This window comes from Chenopodium quinoa, unplaced genomic scaffold, assembly GCF_001683475.1.
Source record: "Chenopodium quinoa cultivar QQ74 unplaced genomic scaffold, ASM168347v1, whole genome shotgun sequence".
Classification (NCBI taxonomy): domain Eukaryota; kingdom Viridiplantae; phylum Streptophyta; class Magnoliopsida; order Caryophyllales; family Amaranthaceae; genus Chenopodium; species Chenopodium quinoa.
This window is the reverse complement of record NW_018744593.1, coordinates 62753-87748: the sequence shown is the minus strand read 5'-3', so window position 1 is coordinate 87748 and position 24996 is coordinate 62753. Positions and strand designations below refer to the sequence as shown.

At 39.5% G+C, this 24996-nt stretch overlaps 1 protein-coding gene across 1 annotated transcript in view; it reads left to right on the top strand.

Moving 5' to 3' along the window:
- Positions 1-24793, top strand: part of LOC110699561 — a 48782-nt gene extending 23989 nt beyond the window's left edge. The window contains exon 4 of the mRNA XM_021877057.1: positions 24099-24793. Coding sequence (XP_021732749.1) covers positions 24099-24305 — 207 coding nt within the window. The 3' untranslated portion in view covers positions 24306-24793. The remainder of the gene's footprint in view (positions 1-24098) is intronic.
- Positions 24794-24996: the final 203 nt, after the last annotated feature.

Here is a 24996-nt window from a genome sequence, read left to right as displayed (position 1 = left end):
ATAATAATTTTATAGGGTCTTATTTTATAGCCCTATAATTTAATAATTAAACTAAAAAGCCCAATAATAATGGTAAGGATTAGCCACTGCCATCACTTTCATTTTCTCTCTCTTCTCCTCTGTTCTTCCGCCCACCTTTCTCTCTCCTCCATTGAAGCGCACTCAGAGTTCTCCATTGAAGCCGCGCACTCAGAGTCTCAGGTAACATCATTTTCTCTCTCTTAATCTGTTCTTCAATTTTAATATCTGATTGAAGATCTGATTTAGGTTATATAGGTTAATATGATTATAAAATTTGTAATTTTAATATCTGATTGAAGATATTAAGAATTACTATTGTTTGATTAGCTACTGATATGCATAATTCCTGAAATTTTATTTTTTTTATTTTTTTTACTTGATTTTAGTTTTAGAGAATCATGATTGTCTGCGGATTCGATTTAATTTTTATGAAAATTTGATGAATTTGGATATGATGTGATCGAAAATCAATTCAAATTGGATTTTCTTTTGGGTGATTTTGCTACTTACTTGAGCTTGGAGAGTGATAAAAGGATTGTGGGTAATTTTGCTACTTATGAGTCTGTTGTTCTTGGTGTTGCTAATGCTGATTTATTTTGGTGTTTTTCGTATGATTTAATTATAATTTGGGAGTTTTTTTGCTTGATTTGATATTTGCTTGATTTGATTATAGTAGTATAAGAATTAACTAAACTAGCATGATTATAGAACGAGAAAGCATATGTGGTACCTGTGTGTTGACTGTTAAGATTCAGTGTAGTTGTGATACTACTACTACTACTACTACACTGAATTGGAGGCTGGACACTTATAAAATTTAACTATGTAGTACAAGTAGTATTTATTTTATTACCTTAGCAAAGCACAACAGATATATATACTTGAAAATAATGAAGATAACATATACTTATGAATGAGAGTTCAGACCATATAACCAATTTACCAAGGTTATTGACACAGGACCTTTCTGTTGTTATGACCTTATAACAAACGATATGAAATGTGAATCACATGGAAGGAGGGTAATAGAATTAAGATTCTGTTTTCGGGTTTTGCTATTCTCCTGATCGAGCTCCTAAATGTGCTGGCCATGGGCAAAACAATTAATATGGATGATGATACTACTACTACTACTACTTCTACGGCACGTGATGATGGATATAATGAATACATCACCCCGCAACGAAAGAGAAAGAAGAGGTCTAAAATTTGGAGAGAGCTTATTGAAGGGAAGAATGTTCAAGGTGAGAGAATTGCTACATGTGCACATTGTAATTCTATTTTATCTGTACATCGTGATAGTGGTACATCTCATTTGAAGCGTCATTTAGAGAGGTGTGCAAATAGGCCTCTAGGACTTACATTTGAGGAAGATAGTGATGAAGAAAATTTTGTTTTTGACATGAATGAACTTCGAAAAGAGATTTTTAATTTCATTGTTGAGGGAGGTCATTCATTCACTATGGTTGAAGAACAAGGATTTAGGAGAATGATGAAAAGAGCTACCCCTAAGTTTAAACCATTTGACCTTGCAACCACAAAGAGAGATTTATTGAAGGCTTATGTATTGGAGAGGGATAAATTGAAAGATTTGTTGTCTAATGTTTTGGGTAGAATTTGTTTAACAACCGATAATTGGAAATCAAATCATACTAGACAACATTTCATTTGTGTCACTTCTCACTTTGTTGATGATTCTTGGAAACTCCGTAAAAAAATTCTTAGGTTTAGGGCCTTAGCTCCTCCATATGATGGGGTAAGTATTGCTAATGAGATTTGTATGTTTCTTTGCCAATGGAAATTAGATGATAGGATACTCTCTATCACCGTTGATAATGCAACTTATAATGATCCAATGATATTTTGTTTGAATAGATGTCTTGTTCCTAGAGGAGGGTTAAGTTGTGGTGAGACATTGTTTCATGTGCGGTGTTGTGCCCATATTATTATTCTTGTTGTGCAAAAAGGATTGACTTGTAGTGGAATTTTGGATAAAATTCGTTCAATTATAAAGTTGATCATCAAATCTTCTCATAGAAGTGAAGAATTCTATGATTGTGCGGAGAAGATACTTCACCTTGATGTAAAAAGGAAATTGAACCTTGATATGCATGTTCGTTGGAATTCCACGTATAAAATGCTTGGCACTTCTCTTTACTTCAAAGATGTTTTTCTTCACTTGAGATCTAGTCATGCTTCATTTCAATCATATATTCCGTTGAGGATGAGTGGGAAAAAGCAAGCGTGATTCACAATTTTTTGGAGTTGTTTTATGAGGTTACTTGTATGTTTTCGGCGGTGAATTATCCTACTTCTAATGTGTATTTTAAGGTGCATGGATGGTGCATCGCCATTTGCTTGAGGCGGAGAAAGGTCCTTATGATTATTTAAAGGAAATGGTGAAACCAATGCTTGAAAAATTTGACAAGCATTGGTCGGATTACAATTTGTACTTGTCATGTGCTACCATTCTTGATCCGAGGTACAAAGTGAAATTTGTGGAATATTGTTTTAGTAAGTTATATGAAAGTGTAGAGGTCTCAAGACGAATTAACTTGGTGTTGGAGCCTATGAAGTCAATGTTTGAGGACTATAAGTTGCAATATGCTAGTAGTTCACCTATTGTAGTTGCTCCTTCTCCTCCTAGTACTTCCGGAGCTAGAAACCACTTTGATGATTATGACCATTTTGTCGGTACTAGTGCAAGATCTCAAGTAGGAAAGTCACAACTTGAGATGCACCTAGATGATGATGCTTTAGATCTCAATTCACAATTAGATATTTTGGAGTTTTGGCATCAAAGTTCACTACAAAAAAAATGAGAATATGCAACATTTAGCAATGCAATACTTTAAAAATTGTTATCTTTTGTAGTAAAAGGCAACAATCCTTTTTTGTTGCCTTGATATTAGACATTCTACACTACATTACAATACTACAGTTAAAATGTGTTGCACTAGAGTATGTAAGACCACAATATCACAAAATGTTGCCTATTTCTTACATAAGGCAACATTAATATCAAATGTTGCCCAAAAAATAACAACATTAAACTTTTTGTCTAAGCAACATTTTAAAATATGTTGTTATAAGATACTTGGTTTTTTTTTTTTTTTTCTTTTTTTTTTTGGTAAGACGTGATTAAAAATAATAATAATAAATAAATAAAATTATCTCTGTTCTCAAAATTAAATTATTCCAATGCTTTATATGCCTCCGTAAACCTGACATACTAAGAATTAAAAAAGCTAAGCTGAAATTACAGAAAATATATTATCTAATTTTATTTTTTTTTATTCATGTATTATCAAAAGACCACTCTTTTGACTCATATTAGGGTCGACCCTCACCTGGTACAACCTAGGCCCCTAGATAGGGCCTAAAAACATATCCAGATTAGTACTACTAATAAATGTTATACTCTGTTCGTTTTGTTAAGTATTTTTTACTTAGACTTTTTACATTTTGCCTAACCTACTCTGACCAATATTAGTGATTTATATTAAGAAAATATAGCCACATGGGTACTTGTTAGAGTTAGTATATATAGAAAGCTGTTACATAGATAAATAGTACTCCGTATGAATTTGTGATTACTTCTTTTTGAACTTTTTACTTTTATTAAAAATGTTATATAGTCAACTATTAAATGGATAAGAATCATAAGATTAGTTTATAAATTCAAGCCCATTGTTAAGTTATAAATTTTTTATTTTTTATTTTTTTGAACGGAAGTTATGAAATTTTTATATAATTCTAAATTTAGGCAGTTAGGCAAACTTAATTTAGCCATAAACTGTCTATTGAACTTGAGCAATGAGCACCATTATGAATACCACCTTAATTATATGAACATATTTATTCTAAAATAAATTACATGGTCTTACTTAAGGGCTAATTACTTCAAATCGTAAGTTAAGTTTAAGGAACAAGTTCAAAATGTCAATATAATTTAAGTTTAATAAATATCAATTTAGATTCGATTTCACTCTACTTCTTTGCCTTTTAAAAAGTATGAGAAAACGGTTATTCATAGTATGAGGACAATTATATCCTCAAAATGTTTGTTTACCTATATATGCACCTATTAATATGATGATAATGAGAGTGAGGGATAGCTCAAGTGGTTAGAGCTGCCCTCTCGATTTCAAGAGATCTTGGGATCAATTCTCATCACCCCCTTGTGGCTCTAAAAAAATAAATAAATAAATAAAAATATGATGTTAATTCCCTCTACGATTTTATATATTTTTGTCTGGAGTGATATCAATAAAGATTAAAAAATTATAATATATATGTATTATCTATTTTGTTTTAATAAATATGATTATTGACATGGTTAGATGAAAATATAAGTAATCTGTTATTGATAATAAATTAGAGGTAGAAGTGTCAAATCGATTTATTAGACGATTCAAAATGAGTCAAAATCCTGTTGATCCACCTCATTTCTCATTTTAGGTCATATCAATTTTGAGTAAGTTCAATTTTAGATCATATGACATTGGGTTGGATTGATTCCAATCCGGCTAATTTCGCTTCAATATTGAGTGGATTTCAATCAAATCCTTTCGGGTTTGAATGATTTTGATAAAGGGTTGATCAAATTCAATATTCGAATAAAGTCATTTGTAATTTTTTCTTTTTTGAAAGAATGTCACTTTTAAAATAGAGTAATTTTATTGAGTATTAACTTAATTATTACTTAGTCATTCATGGGTCATTCTTTATAATGTGTCGTTAATATTAATTCATCTTCTTGTCATATTAGTTTTTGAATCAATTTTATCTTTACACATATATCTTATTTGTATTGAATTATTGGTGATTATCATAGTTGTATAAGCAAGATGATACATAATGATACAACCGTATGACCTTATGGAGTAATCTCATTAATAAGTAAATATTAGTGATTAGGGGATTTTTATCCACCAATCACCGTCTGACAAGTGGACCAACCAGGTTCCGCCACGTGTCCTTCACGAAGGCCAATAGGAGCCTGCCACGTGTCAACCGCAGATACGTCCTCTACGGACCAATCGAGGCACGCCACGTGTCCACCCATACCAAATGGGAAAACCGGCCATCAAGGCCCAATCCTGTCTAGAGGCCCGGTCAGCCCTAGGTTTACCCTAAACCTAGAGAGTGGCACGCTTCTCAAGGTTATAAATACTCAATTAATCCTCATTAATTAAGCAGTGAATCCAGAGATCAAGAAATCAAGAGAAGAACAGAAACATTACGGAATACTAATAACCGGCTAATCTCGCTAACGACGCAGATTACCAACATTAAACACTCTCACCTAGAGAGATCTTATTACTTTAATTTCCGTATTAATTACTCCTTAATCAGGTACTAACTTGACCGTTGGAGGCGGAGCTCTCAGGAGTCACCGTTATTTTGCAGGTACAGGCGTCCGGTTCCAGTCTCGGAATTGTAACTCTCCCGCAGGACATCAGAAAACCCCGAAACATTTGGCGCCGTCTGTGGGGAGAGTACTTCAGAGATGGCATCCAAGTCTGTACCGACTCCTGAAGAGAGGCGTCCCCTAGACGACCCTCAAGTTCAGTCGGACCATGATACCGAAAGTGAATTTGAAGTGGAAACTCATACAGCTCCAGACGGGACCCTAAGGGCCCGACGTACCCGTCATACCGAAAGGAGGGAACGGGAGCATCTTCAAACAGGAAGCGAGCCAGCAGGCGCACCGCCTGCTCGGCAACAGCCGACTGATGGGTCTGCTCCCATCACAAGGAACGAACTCATGACCTTCATGAGGGACTTCAAGGGAGAGATTCAAGAGTTGATCAACAAAAAGCCGCCTGCTTCAGTCAAAGAGCAGTCGGCAAAAAACCTTCCACTTCACTGAAGAGGAAGCCAGTTCAAGGGCGAGAGGCGACTCCTCATCCTAAATCCAAGAAGCGGGAGCCACCTGCTCTTGATTTCACAAAACTCCGTTACCCTACGGGAAATAGGAAACCGGTTCGTCATATTCAGGCGGACGGGTCAAAGCAAACGTTCACAGATGCTCGGCTACTGCTAGAGCAGAAGAAGAGTGACCGATTGTCAGAGTCGGCTTCTACTTCAAATTTTCAAGACAGTTTGCGAAATGCCTCGATGAGGCATACTCAGTCGTACCATGAGAGTCAGTCAGGCGGCACCTCCCGTCAGTCCGGCTTTCATAGTGCCCAAGCGGTACCAAACTTACCATTTGTGCCGCAACAACAGTATTTTATGCAGCCACCTCCATTTGGTGGACCTGCAGCAAAAAACGTCCAACCTATGGACTGGCAGCTACGGCTGCTTAGACTTGGTGAACAGCCGTCGGCCTTCTCCAAGGAAATCACTGAAGCCGCTCAGCCGGCCAAAGTAAAAAATGTACTAGTAGGCGCCTATGACGGCACTACTAATCCAGAAGACCATCTGATGGCATTCACCAACCTGATGTACCTTCAAGGGTTGGATGATCCCACTTGGTGCAAGTGTTTCCCAGCGACTCTCAAGGGAATCGCACAGCAATGGTTCGGCAACCTGCCGACTGATTGTGTAAACAGCTTCAGGACGCTTGCTTACTTATTTGCCTCCAACTTCGCCATGAACATCCCTGCGAAGAAAACGACCCTTGATTTGGGAACAATTCAGCAGGGCGAGAAGGAGGGGCTTCGTTCTTACATCAGGCGGTTCAACCTGATGAGAATACAGATTCAAGGGTTACCGGATGAGGTAGCTTATACTGACTTTTTTAGAGGTCTCAAAGACGGGTCTACCTTCAAATTTGATTTAGTTCGAAAAAGGGTGGCGACTCTTCAAGAGGCCTTGATTGAAGCAGAAGCCTATATACAGGCGACTGATCTGCGTACGATAAAACAGTCGGACGGGAAAAGGTTCGACAAAAGAGACGGACGACAGAAACAGTCGTCTAACAAAGATGAGAAAAGAAAAGAGGTCTGGGCGGTTGATTCCTCTAAACAGCCGGCCCAGAAAAAGAAAAAAGAATTCAAACCATACTCCCCAAAGTATGTGTTTAACAAGGATAACCAGTTTATCCTAAAAGAAATAAAGGGACGGTTCTCAATTGAGAAGCCGGTCCCCATGAAGGGTTCTGCAAACAACCGGAACCAAGACAAAATCTGTGCTTATCATGATGACGTTGGTCATCACACCAATGACTGTATCAGTCTCATGCGGTACCTAGACCGCTTGGCTGAGCAAGGTGATCTTGACACTTATGTCAAGAAATCTACGGGGAACACTTCCTCAAAAAAGCAGTCGGCCAAAAAGAATCAACAGGCCGACAGTTCTGATACAGATGATGCAGTCGTCTACACCATTGCAGGCGGCTTCTCAGGAGGCGGCCCCACTATTAGGGGCAACAAAGATAATATAAGGCGGTTAGATGTAAATTCCGTTCACCAAGAACGACCGTCCAAATATACATTTCCTGAGATTGTCATCACTGAAGAGGATCTAGGAGGGGTAAGGGGGCCGCATGACGACCCTCTCGTTATTGAATGTAAAGTGGCCAACCAGAGAGTTGGCCGAATCCTCATAGATACCGGGAGCTCCTCAGATCTCATCAGCAGCAAATGTCTGTCAAAACTGAAATATCAGACGGACTGCATACATCCGGCCTCCCACCCTTTAATAGGGTTTGGAGGAGGAGTCGTCCACCCACTGGGACGAGTAGATTTATCCATTCGCCTGGGCGAAAAAGGGGAAGGACGACACATGGTAGTCCGGTTCCTAGTAGTAGAGGAACTCTCGGCCTACAACATGATTCTGGGTCGACCAACCCTGAATAATTCCAAGGCTGTTATAATCCCGTCTCTTATGCTGCTTAAGTTTGAGAGGGATAATGGAACAGTCGGCTCCCTAAGGGGAGATCAGAGGATGGCCCGAGAGTGATATCTCTCGGATGTCAAGCCCACTGTTATGGCCACTGGGTCAAGTGGAGAAAAAACAGACCTTGACAATGTCAAGGAGAGTGCGCCTGTTCAAGAAACAGGCGACAAAAAGAGAAAGGCGTCCCAGACAGAGTCCGCAAGAAAAGCAAGAAAATAGCAATCATTGGCAGAGGAGCGGCCGGATGAGTTCCGCCCTCAGCCGGCTGGTGAGCATGCGGACCTGATCTTAGACGACTCCCGTCCTGACCGAACAGTCAAAGTTGGGACGACTGCTCTGAGAAACCTTGGTGACGACTTTCACAACCTATTGAAAGAATACAAGGACATCTTTGCATTTGAAGTCCATGAAATGCCAGGCATTAGTCCTGATCTGGCAGTACATAAACTCGCTGTGGATCCGAAAAAGAAGCCGGTGCGGCAAAAGAAGCGGAACCATGGCGAAGAAAGAAGTCAGGCGGCAGCCGCCGAAGTTAAAAAATTACTTGATGCAGGGTTCATTCGGCAATGTTACTTCCCAGACTGGGTTGCAAATGTGGTGCTTGTTAAAAAGCCGAATGGCACCTGGCGAATGTGTGTAGACTACACAGACTTAAACAAGGCATGCCCCAAAGACAGTTACCCTCTGCCTAAAATTGATAACCTAGTCGACTCAACAGCCGGCCATGCCTTGATGAGTTTTATGGACGCCTATTCTGGTTTCCATCAAATTCCTTTATGGAAGAAAGATCAAGAGAAGACGGCCTTTGTCACAGATCAGGGATTATACTGTTACACGGTCATGCCGTTTGGTCTTAAGAATGCCCCGGCTACCTTCCAACGAATGATAAACACAGTGTTCTTTGATCAGATTGGGAGAAACGTCGAGGCATATATTGATGATATGATTGTCAAGACTAAACTTCAGAAAGATCATTTGACGGACCTCCGAGAAACTTTCGCCACACTCAGGCGGCACCATGTCATGCTCAATCCCAAGAAATGTGTATTTGGAGTTGAGTTTGGGAAATTTCTCGGATTCCTTATCAATCAGAGAGGAATAGAGGCGAACCTTGAGAAGGTACAGGCGGTCATTGACATGCAGTCGCCTCGTACCATCCGAGAGGTTCAGAAGTTAACAGGTTGTCTGGCGGCCTTGGGGAGATTCCTAAGCCGATCAGGCGACAAATGCCTATACTTTTTCCAGGCAATTAAGAAAAAGGCAAGGTTTGAATGGGGGCCGGATGCTGAGGCCGCCTTCCAGAAATTAAAAGTTCACTTGCATTCCTTGCCGAGGCTGGTCAGCCCTTTTCCCAAAGAGGATCTCTACATGTACCTTGCTGTCTCTGATCATGCGTTAAGCGCTGTGCTCCTTGCTGAAAGGGACGGCTGTCAGCTCCCGGTCTACTTTGTCAGTCACGTACTGAAAAATGCCGAGTTGAGGTATCCCCTAGTGGAGAAATTTGGTCTTGCACTCTTCATGGCTGTTAAAAAATTGAAGCCCTACTTTTTGGCACATGCAGTCGTCGTGTATACCGACCAACCAATCAAGCGGCCCCTTACCATCATGGAGTCGTCAGGACGAATGATCAAATGGGCCATAGAAATACAGAGCCTCGAAGTTACTTTCGAGCCTAGAAAAGCAGTGAAGGGGCAAGCCTTTGCTGACTTTATTGTAGAGATGACTCGTCCTCCTGACTCTCAAGTTCCAGACCAAGTCTGGAAGGTATATGTGGACGGAAGCTCTACTTCAAATGGTTGTGGAGCAGGCGTCATATGTCAATCTCCAGAGGGCGACAGGTTCGAGTATGCTCTACGCTTCAGTTTTCAGGCTTCAAACAATGAGGCAGAATATGAAGCTTTACTAGCCGGGATCCGCATGTGCAAGGCGGCAGGGGCAAGAAAAATAGACGCCTGTTCTGATTCACAATTGATAGTGAGTCAATACAATGGCGAATACGAAGCAACCCATCCGGCCATGATCAAGTATTTACAGGCGGTCCGACAAGCAGTCGGCTCCCTTGAGGATTTCCATCTGATCCAAGTGCCGAGATCAGAAAACAACCAGGCAGATGCACTGTCAAAATTAGCATCATCCGCCTCCTCCGATACTCCTCGAACTGTTTATTGGGAAGTAATGGAGAAGAGAAGCATCGAGGAAAACCCTATTGGAATCCTAGACAGAAGCTCAACCTGGATGGATTCAATCAGGGCATACCTGACAAACGGTACACTGCCGGATGATCCTCAACAGGCGGCTGCACTGAAAAAACGAGCCTCCTGTTTTGAAATGATACAGGGAGAACTTCACAAGAGGGGGTACCTTCAACCCTTCTTAAAGTGTGTTACTCCTGAAAAGGGACGAGAGATACTAGATGATCTTCACTCTGGTTTCTGTGCTTCCCATATAGGTGGTAGGATGCTTGCTCAAAGGGCAAGGCGGCATGGCTACTTTTGGCCTACTTTGGAAGCAGATGCAATGGAGATGGTGAAAAAATGTGACAAGTGCCAAAGGTTTGGCAAATTAATTCACCGTCCGGCTACTGACCTCACTACCATTCACAGCCCACTACCGTTTGCTAAGTGGGGCATGGACATTCTGGGTCCATATACGCCTGCTACAGGCGGCAGAAGGTATATACTTGTTGCCGTTGACTACTTCACTAAATGGGTAGAGGCGGAGGCTGTAAAGGGAATCAAGACGAAAGATGTAATTTCATTCATTTGGAAAAACGTCATCACTCGGTTCGGGGTTCCCATGTCTATGGTTTTTGATAATGGTCCCCAATTTGAGACGCCTGTTCTCAAAAGCTGGTTGGGAGACCAAGGAATTGCACACTACTTTGCATCTGTCGGCCGTCCACAAGCAAACGGCCAGGTAGAAGCCTTTAATAAAATCATCTCAGACGGTCTCAAGAAAAAGATTGAACGAGCAGGCGGCCTATGGGCGGATGAACTACCACATGTTCTCTGGGCCATTAGGACGACTGAAAAAGGGGCGACTGGAGAAACTCCATTCCTCCTAACTTATGGTGCGGAAGCTGTTCTTCCAATAGAACACTACGAGCCGACTCTTCGAGTAATGCTGTATGACGAAGAGGCAAACTGGGAAGCCATGCGCCTGGCATTAGATTCACTTCCTGAAAAGAGGGGCAATGCTGTTTTGCGCCATGAGATCTATCGCCTGAGAATGACTAGATCATACAACAAAAAAGTACACAGGCGTCCACTCAAAGTAGGGGACTTTGTACTTAGAAAAATGGAAGCAGTTGGTAGGGCTAATGAGTCTGGCAAACTAACTCCCAACTGGGAAGGACCCCACCGAATCTATGAGGAAGTCGGGGACGGTACCTACCGTCTGGAAACACCAGACGGACAACCGTTGCCTCGAACTTGGAATGTAGATAACCTTAAAAAATATTTCTTCTGAAAGATGTAAAGTAAAGAGCTACTTAATAAAGTTTGCACTTACTATTCAATTTTGTATTACGAGGGGCATGCCGTCTGTACCTTTACAGTCGGCTACTCTCCATTGAGTTTTTCACTCTATCTTCAGAGGGGAATGCCGTCTGTACCTTTACAGTCGGCTACTCTCCATTGAGTATTTTACTCACAATACTTAGCTAAAAAGATTAGGGCCTGGCCGACCCTGTGCCTAACAGGCGGCTACCCTTCTTTTACTTAGCACCTACGTTCACCAAGAACTTACCAAGGCCACCGGCCGAATGATCAGACCAGGCGCCAAGCCACCTGATCAAATCTACAAAACTAATACGACCTGTCCCAACATCATAGCAGGCGTCCGACGGCATCCCTCCGGATGAAATTCGTCGCAGAGAGCAGCTCCCTTTTGGGTGGAACATTGTTCTATAAACTAATTACACGACACCTATACGACTGTCCTCAAGGGCAACCACGTAGCCGTTTTTGAGACAAGGATAACTCTATCACTAACCAAACCAGTGGTAGCAGTTGACATCTGAGTCAGATGACCGCCTGTATTACTTGGGATAAATGCAGGGGGTACCTATTGAGTTAATAGCCAACAAACATTGGCGAATCAAGGGGTCTAGCCGGCCTACGCCGCCTGGTACCTCTACTTCTCAATCTAGATTGTGACGAAGACTAAGTAACTCCTATGTTAACTTAATAGTCACTCAAACTTAGTATGGAGCCTAAAAGGTATGAGTCGTCCGCCTGTTTTTAACAAACAGGGACTCTCAACCACTACTCTTGCTAGGTTAACAAATTACGAGTTAAAAGCCAACATTGGCAATAAAGGGAAACAACCGGTACCCGCCGCTTGTTATCCTACTTAATTCCTTGGCGACTAGGTAATACTATTTACTTGGTCAGACCGATTGAATAAATGGCCGACTGATCGTCTATCCTGGAAACAGACAACCAGTCGTCCAGGGGCATAGGCGGCGTACTTACTATTTGTACCTGTCTGCAACGTTCGGCCATACACAACAGTCGGTCTAGTGAACAATGGGATATTAGATATGGAATACTTAGACAAAATTAAATCAAAACAAAAATTTGATTAAAAATAAGCCGGTCATTAAAGACCAGCAAAATATTCAAAACCCCGGCCCCCTGGCCGGGTAAATACAAAGCAAACGGCACGCAAGCCGTGGAAAAAATATACTTTAAGCTTAAGAAGGGGGCAGTTCAGTATTAGCAGCTGCCGCCTAGTCAGCACTCTTCTTGCTGGACTCGGCTTTAGCTGCACCCTCTTTTGATGCCTTACCCCCAAGTGGCACAAGCGCCACAACCGGCTCTTCCTCCTCCAACGTACCTTCCAACGCCTCTTCTTCAGCAGCCGCCAGGATCTGTTGATTATATGTTTCCGAACACTGGCGGTACGTTCTTTCCCATGAGGCAAAGTCGACACTGGGGAACAGTCGGCCCCAGGTCATGCACTGGATTTGAGCGGAGTCTTCCACCATCTCCCGGACGAGCTCTTTCTTCTCTTGCTCGGCCTTTTCCGAGAGCTCTTGGGTAAGACTCTTCTCTTGGCTCACCAGGCGTTCTTTTACGTTGGCCAAAGATTTCTCCATGGCTTCGTAAGAGTGCATTTTTTGGCGAAGAGGTTTCAGCTCGGCCTTAAAAATTTGTGACGGTCGCCTCCAGCTCGTCATTCTTCTTTTGGGCCGCCTCTAACTGAGCCCGAACAGCGGCGGTAGCCTGCGCCTGATAATAAAGAAGATCAATGGTCAGTACTTCATTTTGGGCAATTTGAAACATTGCCTTATCACAGCTGGAGGCGGCCATAGCTTTTGCGGCCTTTACCTCTTTGTTTTTCCGATCAATCGGCTTGCGAAGGCTGTTGACTCGGAGCAGGGCCTAAGTACAAAAAAAAAACAGGCGTCAGTTTCCAAACAAAAAAGATAACAGGCGTCCTGGAACTCAAATACTCAAAAATATGCTAAGTATACCTCAGCAAGGACCCCTGAAATCCCATCAAGGTCAAGGGTGCCGGCACCCCTGACCGCCTCCCTTTCAGATGGAGGAACTACTTTGACCATGGACTTGGCTACCTCAACCAAGTCAAGCCCCTGAGGGCCGGCTGCATCAAGCGTAAGAAAAAAGCAAGTTAGACCTAGTCAAGAAGGAAGCAAGTGTGAAAGTTTTTACAAGTGATTGTCCATACTTCTAGGCGGCCCCGCCGGGGTTTTAGAAGAAGTGGCCGGCTGCTTCTCAGCCTCCACTGTTTTCCTGGAAGACCCAGGAGAGCTTGCAACAGTCGTCCTCCGGGCCTTGGGGTCCGGCTGTTGCGAGGAAGAAGCCCTTGGAGTGCTAGACTGAAAACAAAAAGAGTTAGCATATGCATAAGACAACTAAAAGAGGAAGAGTTTTCGAAGCCTACCAAGGGTGCCCCCTTGTTGGGGGAGTCGGCATAAGACTGTTGCATGAGAGAGGCCCGCAACATGGCCGCCGCAGTCTTGGATGCTGTTATTTTACTCATGGCGTCAGCTGCAAAAAATAAACAGCAAAGTTAGTAAAGATCCCAAGTAAACAAGGCGTGAAAAAACAGAGTATTTGTCAGGCCGGCTACCTCTAGAGCACCGACTGCTGAGGCCACAGGCGGCCAAAAAGTACTCGTCATAGAGCCACTTGAAGCTCGGGACGCAGTTTAGGGGTACTTGCTCTCGTACCCCTGAAGTAGGGTTCACCCTAGTCTCTACTTTGAAGAGTCCTTTGTCTAGGATCTCTCTTTTAGCCTTTGGGGGAACAGGCGGCATGCTGCGGCCGCCTGCGAGAAAAGGCGGATCCCTATTCCACTTGTTAAACCGTTGGTTCAGCTCCGTGTCTGAACCCTCAATGATAAGGAAGGTGTTCCGCCAATCCTTCCATTTGTTCGCTTTACCTCTCGTCATGAGGTAACCCCTATGGCTTGTTAATTGATACCAGCTGGTACCTCCCGACTTAGGGGTCCGGCTGAGATAGTTCATGTGGGCGAAAGCCTCAAAGCTTGGCTCCACCCCGTACATTTCGCACCCGGCCACATAGCCGAGTACGTTTACCCAAGAGTTGGGGGCTAACTGCCATAACCCCAAATCATACCCATCTAAAATCCGCTGAACAGCCGGATGTAATGGGAAGCGCAGTCCAGCTTTGATGGCCGCCACATAGCAGCCAAAGCAGCCGTCATCATAGCTGGTACCAGCCGGCCAGACGACGGTGTCTTCTGGATCCGGCACGAACAGTAAAAATTCCGGGCCCATTCTGTGGTTAGCAATAAAGCTCGCCACTTTGTCTTGCATGGTTGCGATCCGGCCCCGGGGTACCATGCAGTAGTAGGGGGCGTTTTCCTCTCTGTAAGAGGCGGACGGCTCCGCCCAATTGTCCCCCTTCTCAACTGCATGAGAAAGTCTCGCCTCTTGTAGGCGGCTATGTCTTTCTTCTGAGCCTGAAGAACTGTGGCCAGAAGAGCTGGACTCGGACTCGTCCTCTGACGAGTCCGAAGAGGACGACTCCTCCCCTCTCCCAGAGGGGCCCGCCTCCTCTCCCTTAGAAGGAGCAGGAGGAAAATTAGACATGTCCACGGAAAGATGGGAAGGGACCACCTTGGCCCCTCTCTCAGAACTGTCGGCTTGGCAGTCGCCTCGTTTCAATTCTACATCTGGCGCCTGGTCAGATGTTTCACTAATGAGCACCCTTTGGGAAGAGCCGTCTGAGTTTGATATCATAGCAGTCTGTTTTGTTTTGGCCATCACGTTCTGCATAGACACAGATACAGTCGGACATTGTATAAAGGGCAAAGATGGGTCCAGAAAAGGGCAGGCGGCACTCCTAGTCCTAGATTCAGCCGTCCCCGGTGACCGGCTGATCACTAACTTAGGTCGTGTCGTGTGCTTCCGTGGTGCCATTTCAAAAAATAAAAAGAAAATTAAGAGTAAGAGAACTGAGTTACCTGAACGAGTGACGGTTGATGAAGTTCTGGAAGTCCGGTGCAGTCGGCTTGTCAGAACAGGCGGTAGGCAGAAAAGGTCCGAAATGTCAGAGCAAGTTCAGGGGTCCGAATGTTCTCGCAAAGTTCTCAAATGTGAAAATGACCGAAGTCAGCACTTCCTTATATAGGCAAGGTGAGAAGGCAAAAGGTCGCTTCCAAATTCAAAATTTGGGCGGGAAAATCTCTCGGCCGTTTGCAAGGTGACACCTGTAGCAGGCCGTCGCCTGTCACCGTGCGACACCTGTCACAGGCGACACGTGACCAGTCACGTGCCACCTGTGAGGGGCAAATGATTAGGGGATTTTTATCCACCAATCACCGTCTGACAAGTGGACCAACCAGGTTCCGCCACGTGTCCTTCACGAAGGCCAATAGGAGCCTGCCACGTGTCAACCGCAGATACGTCCTCTACGGACCAATCGAGGCACGCCACGTGTCCACCCATACCAAATGGGAAAACCGGCCATCAAGGCCCAATCCTGTCTAGAGGCCCGGTCAGCCCTAGGTTTACCCTAAACCTAGAGAGTGGCACGCTTCTCAAGGTTATAAATACTCAATTAATCCTCATTAATTAAGCAGTGAATCCAGAGATCAAGAAATCAAGAGAAGAACAGAAACATTACGGAATACTAATAACCGACTAATCTCGCTAACGACGCAGATTACCAACATTAAACACTCTCACCTAGAGAGATCTTATTACTTTAATTTCCGTATTAATTACTCCTTAATCAGGTACTAACTTGACCGTTGGAGGCGGAGCTCTCAGGAGTCACCGTTATTTTGCAGGTACAGGCGTCCGGTTCCAGTCTCGGAATTGTAACTCTCCCGCAGGACATCAGAAAACCCCGAAACAATTAGTATAAGAACTTGAATAAAAAAAAAAACAAAAAAAAAAAAAACCTTAAGTTCTGTAAAAATAAAAAGAAAAACATATCTTAAATTTATTTAACATAACAATTTAAAATTTGTTTTGTTCACCACCCTTCATAAAATAAGTTCTTAAGTATTAATGAAACAACATGGTACACGAATCAAAGTAATTATGTTTTTAGTAAAAAAAAAATGGACAATAACAAGTCGGTTCAATATGGAGCCATGTTGATTCGGACAGGTCAAACTAGTGTCAGGTTGAGTTATGATTGGATCGTACCAATGTCTAGTTGAGTTAGAGTTAGATTGATTAATGCATAAAAGAATGGATGGACTAGAGCAAAACATAATTACACAATATATACTTACATGGTATGCTCTATATATTTCTTTTTAATCTATACAATTTGACTTTCACAATTAGTAAAACTCAAACATTTGTATGAAACTTTGTCAAACAATATTACAAAAGAACTTAATTTTATTGACCTTATTTTTACTATTTAAAGTTCACATAAGTTTATGGGCGTGTTCGGAAAAATATAGCTGTGAAGGTAGCTGTTAGCTGTCAACAAGCTGTTAGCTATGAAGATAGATGATTTAGGTATGAGTGTTTGGCAAAGTAGCGGTTGACTAGCTGTTACATATAAAAATCAATATATTTTTATTAAAACTATATATTAAATTTGCAACCGCTACCTCTAATTTCAAAAGCTAGCATTTCTAACTTTTGATAAAAGCTAACTCCACCACTAAAAGCTACCCCAACCACTACATTGCCAAACACTCATATTTTTTGTTAAGTAGTGGTTTAACTTGGTCAAACCACTAAAAGCTACCTAAAAACTACTCAAAAGCTAGCGCTGAACACGCCCTATATAAGGGTAAAGGATTAATGGTGCAAATACTCAGGTAAGATTAATTTTGAAAAGATAATTATGTTAAGATTAGATAAGTATTTTCCTCAAAAAAGGATTAGATAAGTATAACTAATCTCATAATTTCTTATCCGATCTCAAAGTGCCATATATGGAAACTGAATTTTAAAATGGTGAAAATTCTAGAGAATTAGTCAAAATAGAATAAACTTATTTGTGAGCTTCATTTTTTTTTTTAACAATACCACTCGTAATATAGTACGTTACAAATAGAGGGTCCATTCTTTTCACTTTATTTAAATTTAATTATCAGAACTTATGTAGCTATCCTAATTTTGTAAGATCTTATTAGTCTTTTTTCGAACATTATTTTTTTATTCATTACAACACATTGTGCAATGTTCATTATTGCTTTTAATTCCAAATGGAAGGAGTATAAAAAAATTAGTATTTCATATTGTACCTTGGTTATGCTTTACTAAAATTTTCTGAAACTTTTAGTCTTTGGCTTATAATAAAAAATAAGGATGAAGGAATGATAATACAGAGTTTTCCTTTATGGGCCTTATGGCTTTATGCCCAGCTAATATATAGTTGTAGCCTTGTAGGATTTACTAGTCATACGAAATTACGAAGACTAACACTCCAACTAATATTTTGTCACAAATCAATAATAACATAATACTAAAACAAACACTAGGAATGACACGTGTCACTTTCTGGTGTTGTTTTTTTTTCCTCCAAACTTTTAATTTTTTTTTATTCACTTCCTAATAAAATATTCATTACTTAATATAATTGTGATTCACTTTCTTAAAAAAAAATATTCACCAACTCATAATCTCATATAATTCAGATTGTATAACATATTCACATATCTTTTATGGTATGAAATATTATTCTATTATCTTTTACTTTTTTTGGTGTTTCACCTGGTTCACCCTTTGGGCTAATTCAGTTCCGGGGCTCAATTCTAAGTATAAATTAAGATTCAAACTTTTTTAATTTCATTCAAAAATATGAGGATTTTTTTTTGATAGATTTTAAATTAATATTATAATTCATTGTAAAATTTTGCGCGACACGGGGCTTAATCTAGTTATATAAAAAAAATACTCTAGCTAATATAAGACATAGAAATTAAACCTTTATTTCCAAAAAAATAAAAATAAAAAAGAAAGCAAAAAATAAAAACAAAGATCCATGATCTCGATCATGAATTTATCTTCAAAACGCGCAAAAATAGTGAAAATTTCTTTCGCTCCAACACTTTCCTCCACTAAGAATCAGTTACCCATTTTTAACTTTTTCTTTACTCGGCTACAAAGTAGTACATTACACAACTGCTTCCTTATTCGGTTTGATGTCGGCGAAGTCACCGTTGATCTCCGAATTCCACAAGTAAGCCACCATTGCCCCTTTACTTCTCAAGTGAATTTATATTTTATGATTGGTTAATGTTGATGTTGGATTGGTTAATGACTGATGAAATCGAAGTATTGCTGTAATTTGGTTTACTTTGAATATAATTTAAAAAATCTTTAAATTTAGATTATGCTTGAATTATAGGCTCAATTTTTGTTTTCTTTGGCTTATATATGTTGCTGCCAGAAATCTAACTACTTCTACATTAAATAAAATTGAGCATGGTCAAAAGTATGGTTAGATTCATGGAATATTATATGGTCTTGGCATAATAGTGATTAAATAATTTATAATTACTTGGTAGTTTCAATCATGCCAGAAGAAAATTTTCATATTTTGGGTATGTCAAGAACATTGGAAAACTTACCAATGCAGGTGTTTTATTATGCTAAAATTAAATAATTCTTAGAAAGTTATCAGCAAATAGATTTAGAAACATTATGAATGGGATAAAAAGAGATTGTAATTTTATTTGTTTTTATATATAAATTTTCTCCCACTATTTTTTTCGGTTTAATTTATTATATTTTCTGAACATATGTGGGATGTTTTAGTTTGTATATTCACGAGGAAGTCCTAGTACATCACCATCAGACACAAGTAATTTTGCATAAAACATTTTATATTACTGGAAATCCTAATAGTACTACTGAGATTTCTTTTTAAATACTACTAAGGGCATGCTTGAATTGAGGGAAATGTATTACTAGGGTAATAAAAGTCAAACTAAGCAAAATGAAAGTAAATAGGGAAGGGGGAGATAGTGATGGTGAGGTATGAGGTGAAGAAAGAGGCTTATTTTGGGGGTAATAGTTACACTAGGGGAAGGGTGTGTAAATATTACCATCATTATGAGGGTAATAATTCCTCCATTTCTCTCTTTTCCTCATGGAGCAAGTACCTTATGGCATTTGTAAACACCTAGCTCTTATAATAAAACTTCTAATTAATTATGTTTTTTCAAATTTGACTTTTATTACCCTCTTAATATATTACTCCCAATCCAAGCATATCTTAAGAGTGTCTTTTATACTACTAGAAGCATATGTAGTACTATTGATAATGTTTAGCAGTACTATATTACTTTTCAGTAGTACTCGATCTCAAAATGTCATTATTTACAAAATTGTCATTGTTATGCATTTGCTTGTGTCTAAAATTGATGTATTAGGACTTCCTTGCATACCCACCATCATATATTATGAAGTAGAGACAAGAAGCTCCTCAATTTGTAATACATTAATATCATAGACACTAATAAGATAATAATTCAAAATCAAGCGTAAGGGGAAGATAACTAACATATATAACAAGAATCAATATAATCCTTTGCTAAATCTTCTACCAAGAAAATCCAAAAAAGCTCCTCTTATTTAAGTAGGGTGGGATGAATGAGCATAGAGGTAGTTAGTTGCTTCTTAATCTTTTTCCCCCAATCCCCCTCTTTATGGCTAGATTAAAGTATCATTGCTTTCTTTATTTGAATGTTCAAACATATACAAAGTATATTATGTTGAAAAATGATTTTGCATACATCCATTTTTTTTTTCCCCTTCTTTATGCATGTTTTACAGATTTTCAAAATCAATAGAAAGAGCTAATCTGATCCAAAGGTAATGGCAACGCCTTATCACCATTCCCATGCCTTTATAATGAGTATTTTATACTTTTTTTTTTTTTTTTGTTAATTTTCATAATGTCATTAGTTATGAAGTTATATTAGTGCATTGGACAAATATTTATTTTCGACTTTTATTTCTTGTTTTTACAGGGTGTGATTAATATATGGAGGGTGAATTAGAAGAAGAAGACAACAAGTAAAAGAAGAAGAATGTGACGACATAAACTAATTTGAAATGCATTAGCTCGCTTCTCCAATTTTATTCTTCGTTTGGACTTCATTTTTTTTTTCTTCAGTTTACTAGTTAGGATAGTATTATTAATTAATAGCTTGCAATACACTCTAAGACATGTATTGAGAATTTGAGATGGATTTGGTGTTGAAACATGTTGGTATTACTTTTGATTATATTTTAATAATTTTACTAGTTTGAGATTATCTAGTTAACTGCTTGTTACATATTTTGATGCTCAACTTTTTCGTTCTACTCTAGTAAATAATAAAAATAGTGGATTCATTTTAGTTCGTCCAATTTATAAGTAACAATTTTAAAGGTGTAGCCTTTATAATATTTGACAACACTTTCGTATTATTACTAGCAAATATAACAAGTGAAAGGTTGTTGTATATTATTACAGAAGGTGACGATTTTGAATTGTTGCTAAAGGTTGTAACAGTTTTCAATTGTTGCCTTTGTAAAATTGTTGCCTTAGGTAACATTTTACCTTGTCTTTTAAAATTGTTACCTTTGGATAAAAATATGTTGCCTTAGAAATAATAGACAACGGGGGTATAAACTACGCCTCATATGCGTTGCCTTAGCTGCAAGGCAACACTTTTTTTATAATAGGCAATGGTTTTTCATTGTTACCCTTGCTTTATTTTGTTGTAGTGGTTCTGTGAGGTATCCTGTGGTATCTAAGATGGCACGGGATTTGTTGACTATTCCTGTAAGTACTGTAGCTTCGAAGTCTGCTTTTAGTATTGGAGGAAAGATTGTTTCGGCATCGCGAAGTTCATTAAAGTCAAAAACAATTCAAGCTTTAGTATGTATGCAAGATTGGCATCGTGAAAGCAATCAAGTAGAGGTTGATAGTGAACTTGAAGATGAAATCATTGAAGAAGAAGAGGATGATGATGCAGACCCTTTCTACTAGGTAATATTCTCCTGTTCATTTCTCTACTTATAATTCTGTTTTTTAGTCACATTACATTAAAGTAGTAAAGATTTGCTTGGCAGTGTGTAGATTTGCTCTGTTGGCTGTTTCTGTCCTTGCTGGGAGCAGATTTTGTCTGGCTTCTGTATTTTTTTTTTTTTTTTTTTTTCTGCTGGGGGCTGCTGGTCTTGTTTTCTGTGTGCTGCTGGCCTTTTGGTTCTGCAGTTGCTTGTGTTGGTGTGGCTGGGAGGTGCTTTGTAGCTGCTGCTGTTGCTGGAGGTTGTTCTGAGTTCATGAAGCACTCAGAGCCAAAGAGCTTGATTGCGATATTCCTACTGCTGCCATTGCAAGTGCAAAGAAAACCTGCAGTAGTATAAGATTTGTCAGACATGTAAACTAAAATATATTACATGAAATGTTAGACTGAAATTCTTTTGTTTTCTTTAGTATGTAACATTTTTATGTCCTATTGCGGCTTTGAGGTTCTGAACTTCTGAAATTTATTATGCTTGTTGCTGATACATCGGATATTCTTAAATTGCACTTAATCACTTGAACTTGATCATATTATACCAAAAAAAGCTGAACGATGAACAATGGACTTTATAACATTGATATTGGACTTTATAGTGATATTTCTTTGGATGTTTTTTCCTGTTTATGTTGTTGAGTATGCTATTTTAAAATTGATTAGTTTGAAAGGCATGGGGTTCATTTGTGTTGGGTAGTTTGCATGGATCTCTGTGAGTTGTATTGTGGGTGAAATCTTTTGCTTTGGCAGAAGATTATGCCTGGTGTTCTCTTGTGTTGTCAGTGTAAGTTAGCTAGTATGTACTGTAGAAGTTTTAACAAATGTCATCAACCATAGAAACCCCCCTGCCCCCAATTCATACTGTGTTTCTTTTTGAAAGGAATTGTCCAACTGAAAGCACTTGAAATCTAATAGCAGAAAGTTAATGGCCCGTTTCACTTTTACCTAGACCCTGACCCACATTGACCCTGACCCGACCCTGACCCGCTAAATATTCATCATGACCCGCAACCGACCCGCCCCGCTAATGACTCGCACCGACCCGCACTGACACACCCAATAACCACCCCTAGTGCTATCTATTAATTAGCTGATTCGGTTTTTTGTTTTTGGTGTTTTATTTGGCATGATATTTGAAAAACAAGGAATTTATGATCTTTGAATCAGTGAGGATGAAATCCCGCCCACCCCTTCATGGAGTCAAAGCATTGGTGGTGCATCTCGAATATTTCTTACTAAAGTATACTCAAGTCGAACTTGTTCAGGCTCTTCTTTGGCTTGCACCGTGCCTAGAGTCTCAATCTATCAATAACATTTGTTTTCCAGTCTGCAAGTTTCTCCATCTTAAGTTATTTCTATCTTGGCAAATGCTTGATCTACACATATTTCTGTTTATGGAGCCTCCTTGAGCCTTGTTTGCGGGCCAAACTATCCTCCTCCTTGTTTTCTCTGCCTTTACTGGATATAAAGTAATAAACTTCATCCATACATTTCTTTACTTTGTTACGCTCTTAAGAAGGATCTTCACTGATTATACTTATAGTTAAAGGCTTATTTCAACTCATGTTTATTGTTAGCTATGTTTTATGGAGTCTAAGAGTCGCGACGGAAGTCCTCTATGGGTCTCGGATGTGGCTGTACAGGACATTTCAAACATTTTAGTTTAATAACTTAAAAGCCAACTATTTCCTTTCAAAAATAGTTACTTTTTTTTAGTTGTACATCAACATAGAGCAGTCACCACATATTTAGCTTCGGCATTAATATATACCTATAGGTTCACCATACCTTCTCTATGTGCTCTCTGGGATTTGTTTGCGTATGTCGACGTAAAGTATGAAGTATGATGTCATTTCTCTTGTTGCTACTTGCTAGGCTTCTTGTTCTCCCCACCCCTGGATTTTTGTTTTGCATTTGTTTTGTGGGGGTGAGAATTATTTGGGCAAGTTGTGGGCTTATGGCTTTATGGAGAAGATTCTTCGATCTCTTTTTTTTTTTTTTTTTTTTTTTTTTTTTTTTAGTAAAATTTTATTAATAAAAAGTCATACGACATCTATAAATGAAATTCGGCTTTAACAAATACATAAGATATTGAATCAAATAAAAATTTTCTTCATAAAAACTACGATCGTCGAGTAGATCTTGCACCGTGGAACATCTCCCGCTTATATCGCTGGAAAATACAGCCTTGTTGGAGAGACAATCTAACGATTCTTTGTAGCCGTGAGGATGTTTTCCTAGTGATTCATTTTCGATCTTATTAAAGCAAAAGAGTATATACCAACAAAGTGTTGGCTCACTTGGCCCGGTAAAATTCTTATCTCAGATCCTATAGATGTGGAGTTCAAATCTTATAAAGTGAGAGTAATTGAAGGTAGAGATTTCCTTACCCCCCTCTACTCCCAAGTGGCTGACCCGTAAATATTAGACTCAAAAAATCACGAGGGTTGAGGTCTAGTTAGGATCCTCCTTACCATTAATAGTATGTCTCTTGCACCTAGCACAGGTAACAAAGACTCATACTTCCTAATAAATTTGATGAATCTTGTCTCATTCAAGCAAATGTGTAAATCGATCTATTGTGTTGTGTTTTCATTCCTGACATTCAATTTGTATGCTTGTCAATCTTATAATGATTCAACATGTTTTGTTGGTAAGAAAAAGACAGGAAATGGGCCTATTGGGGTTACGTTGGGGAGCATGGTTTGAACGAGAGGATAATTATGGTCTTGTCTTTTTTTTTCCAGTTCACATACGAGAAACCAGTGGAAGGCAAGAAGAAATGTGGTTGTTGGAAATCTCTCCCTATCTACTGCTGGAAGCATGCACTTACTGAAGTTTCCCTTGAGAATCGGTGGGGAGATGAAGACGATACAGAACTAGCGACTTTATTTTCTAAGGCGAGGGTTGATGGGAATAATGTATGTTTTGTTAAGAACGTAAGGCCTGGATGAAATCGAATTGGATTTCCCCCTTTTTTTCCCAAATAATGGGGAAGATCTATGTATTATGAGCTTCACTTCTATTATATTGGTGTTTTTGTATTTCCTTGGTTTTAGAAGGTTTCCTTATACAAGATATATTTTTTTTTTTTTTTTGGAACAATGTTGGATAGACAGTTCATTCCATCTTCTTATTTGATTTTATTAGGGGATTATGAACGAGTTGTTAATATTAGGTGTTTTTCTCAAATGTTGTTGAAACTGTCATCATATTTAGGATCCTGCTGCCAATCGAGAAGCTGAGAAAGTTTCAAAATATTCACATTTTGGTCTGAAATGATAATGAAATTTTCTGAAAGTGTACAAGTGTATTGAATAAGAATTACGGAGTACTGCACCTCATATGCGAATGTGTTACAACTTACAAGCAGCCAAACGACCCTGTCCCTCCCTTGAACGAGTTGTCAACATCTTTTACAGTACATCAGGCTAATAATTTGCAGGAATTTTGAAAAGTTATGGAAAATTCTCAGCATCAGGGCTGCAATATTTTCAATGAATAACTGATTTTTGACTCAGTCACATTTCACAAGATATATATGGACTAAGTGAAAGAATACTTAGATATATCAGTTTTAACATTTTAGCATCTCTCGATTGGACTTGTACAGTCATTTGTTAAGGTTCAGTTGCTGAAGAGCAA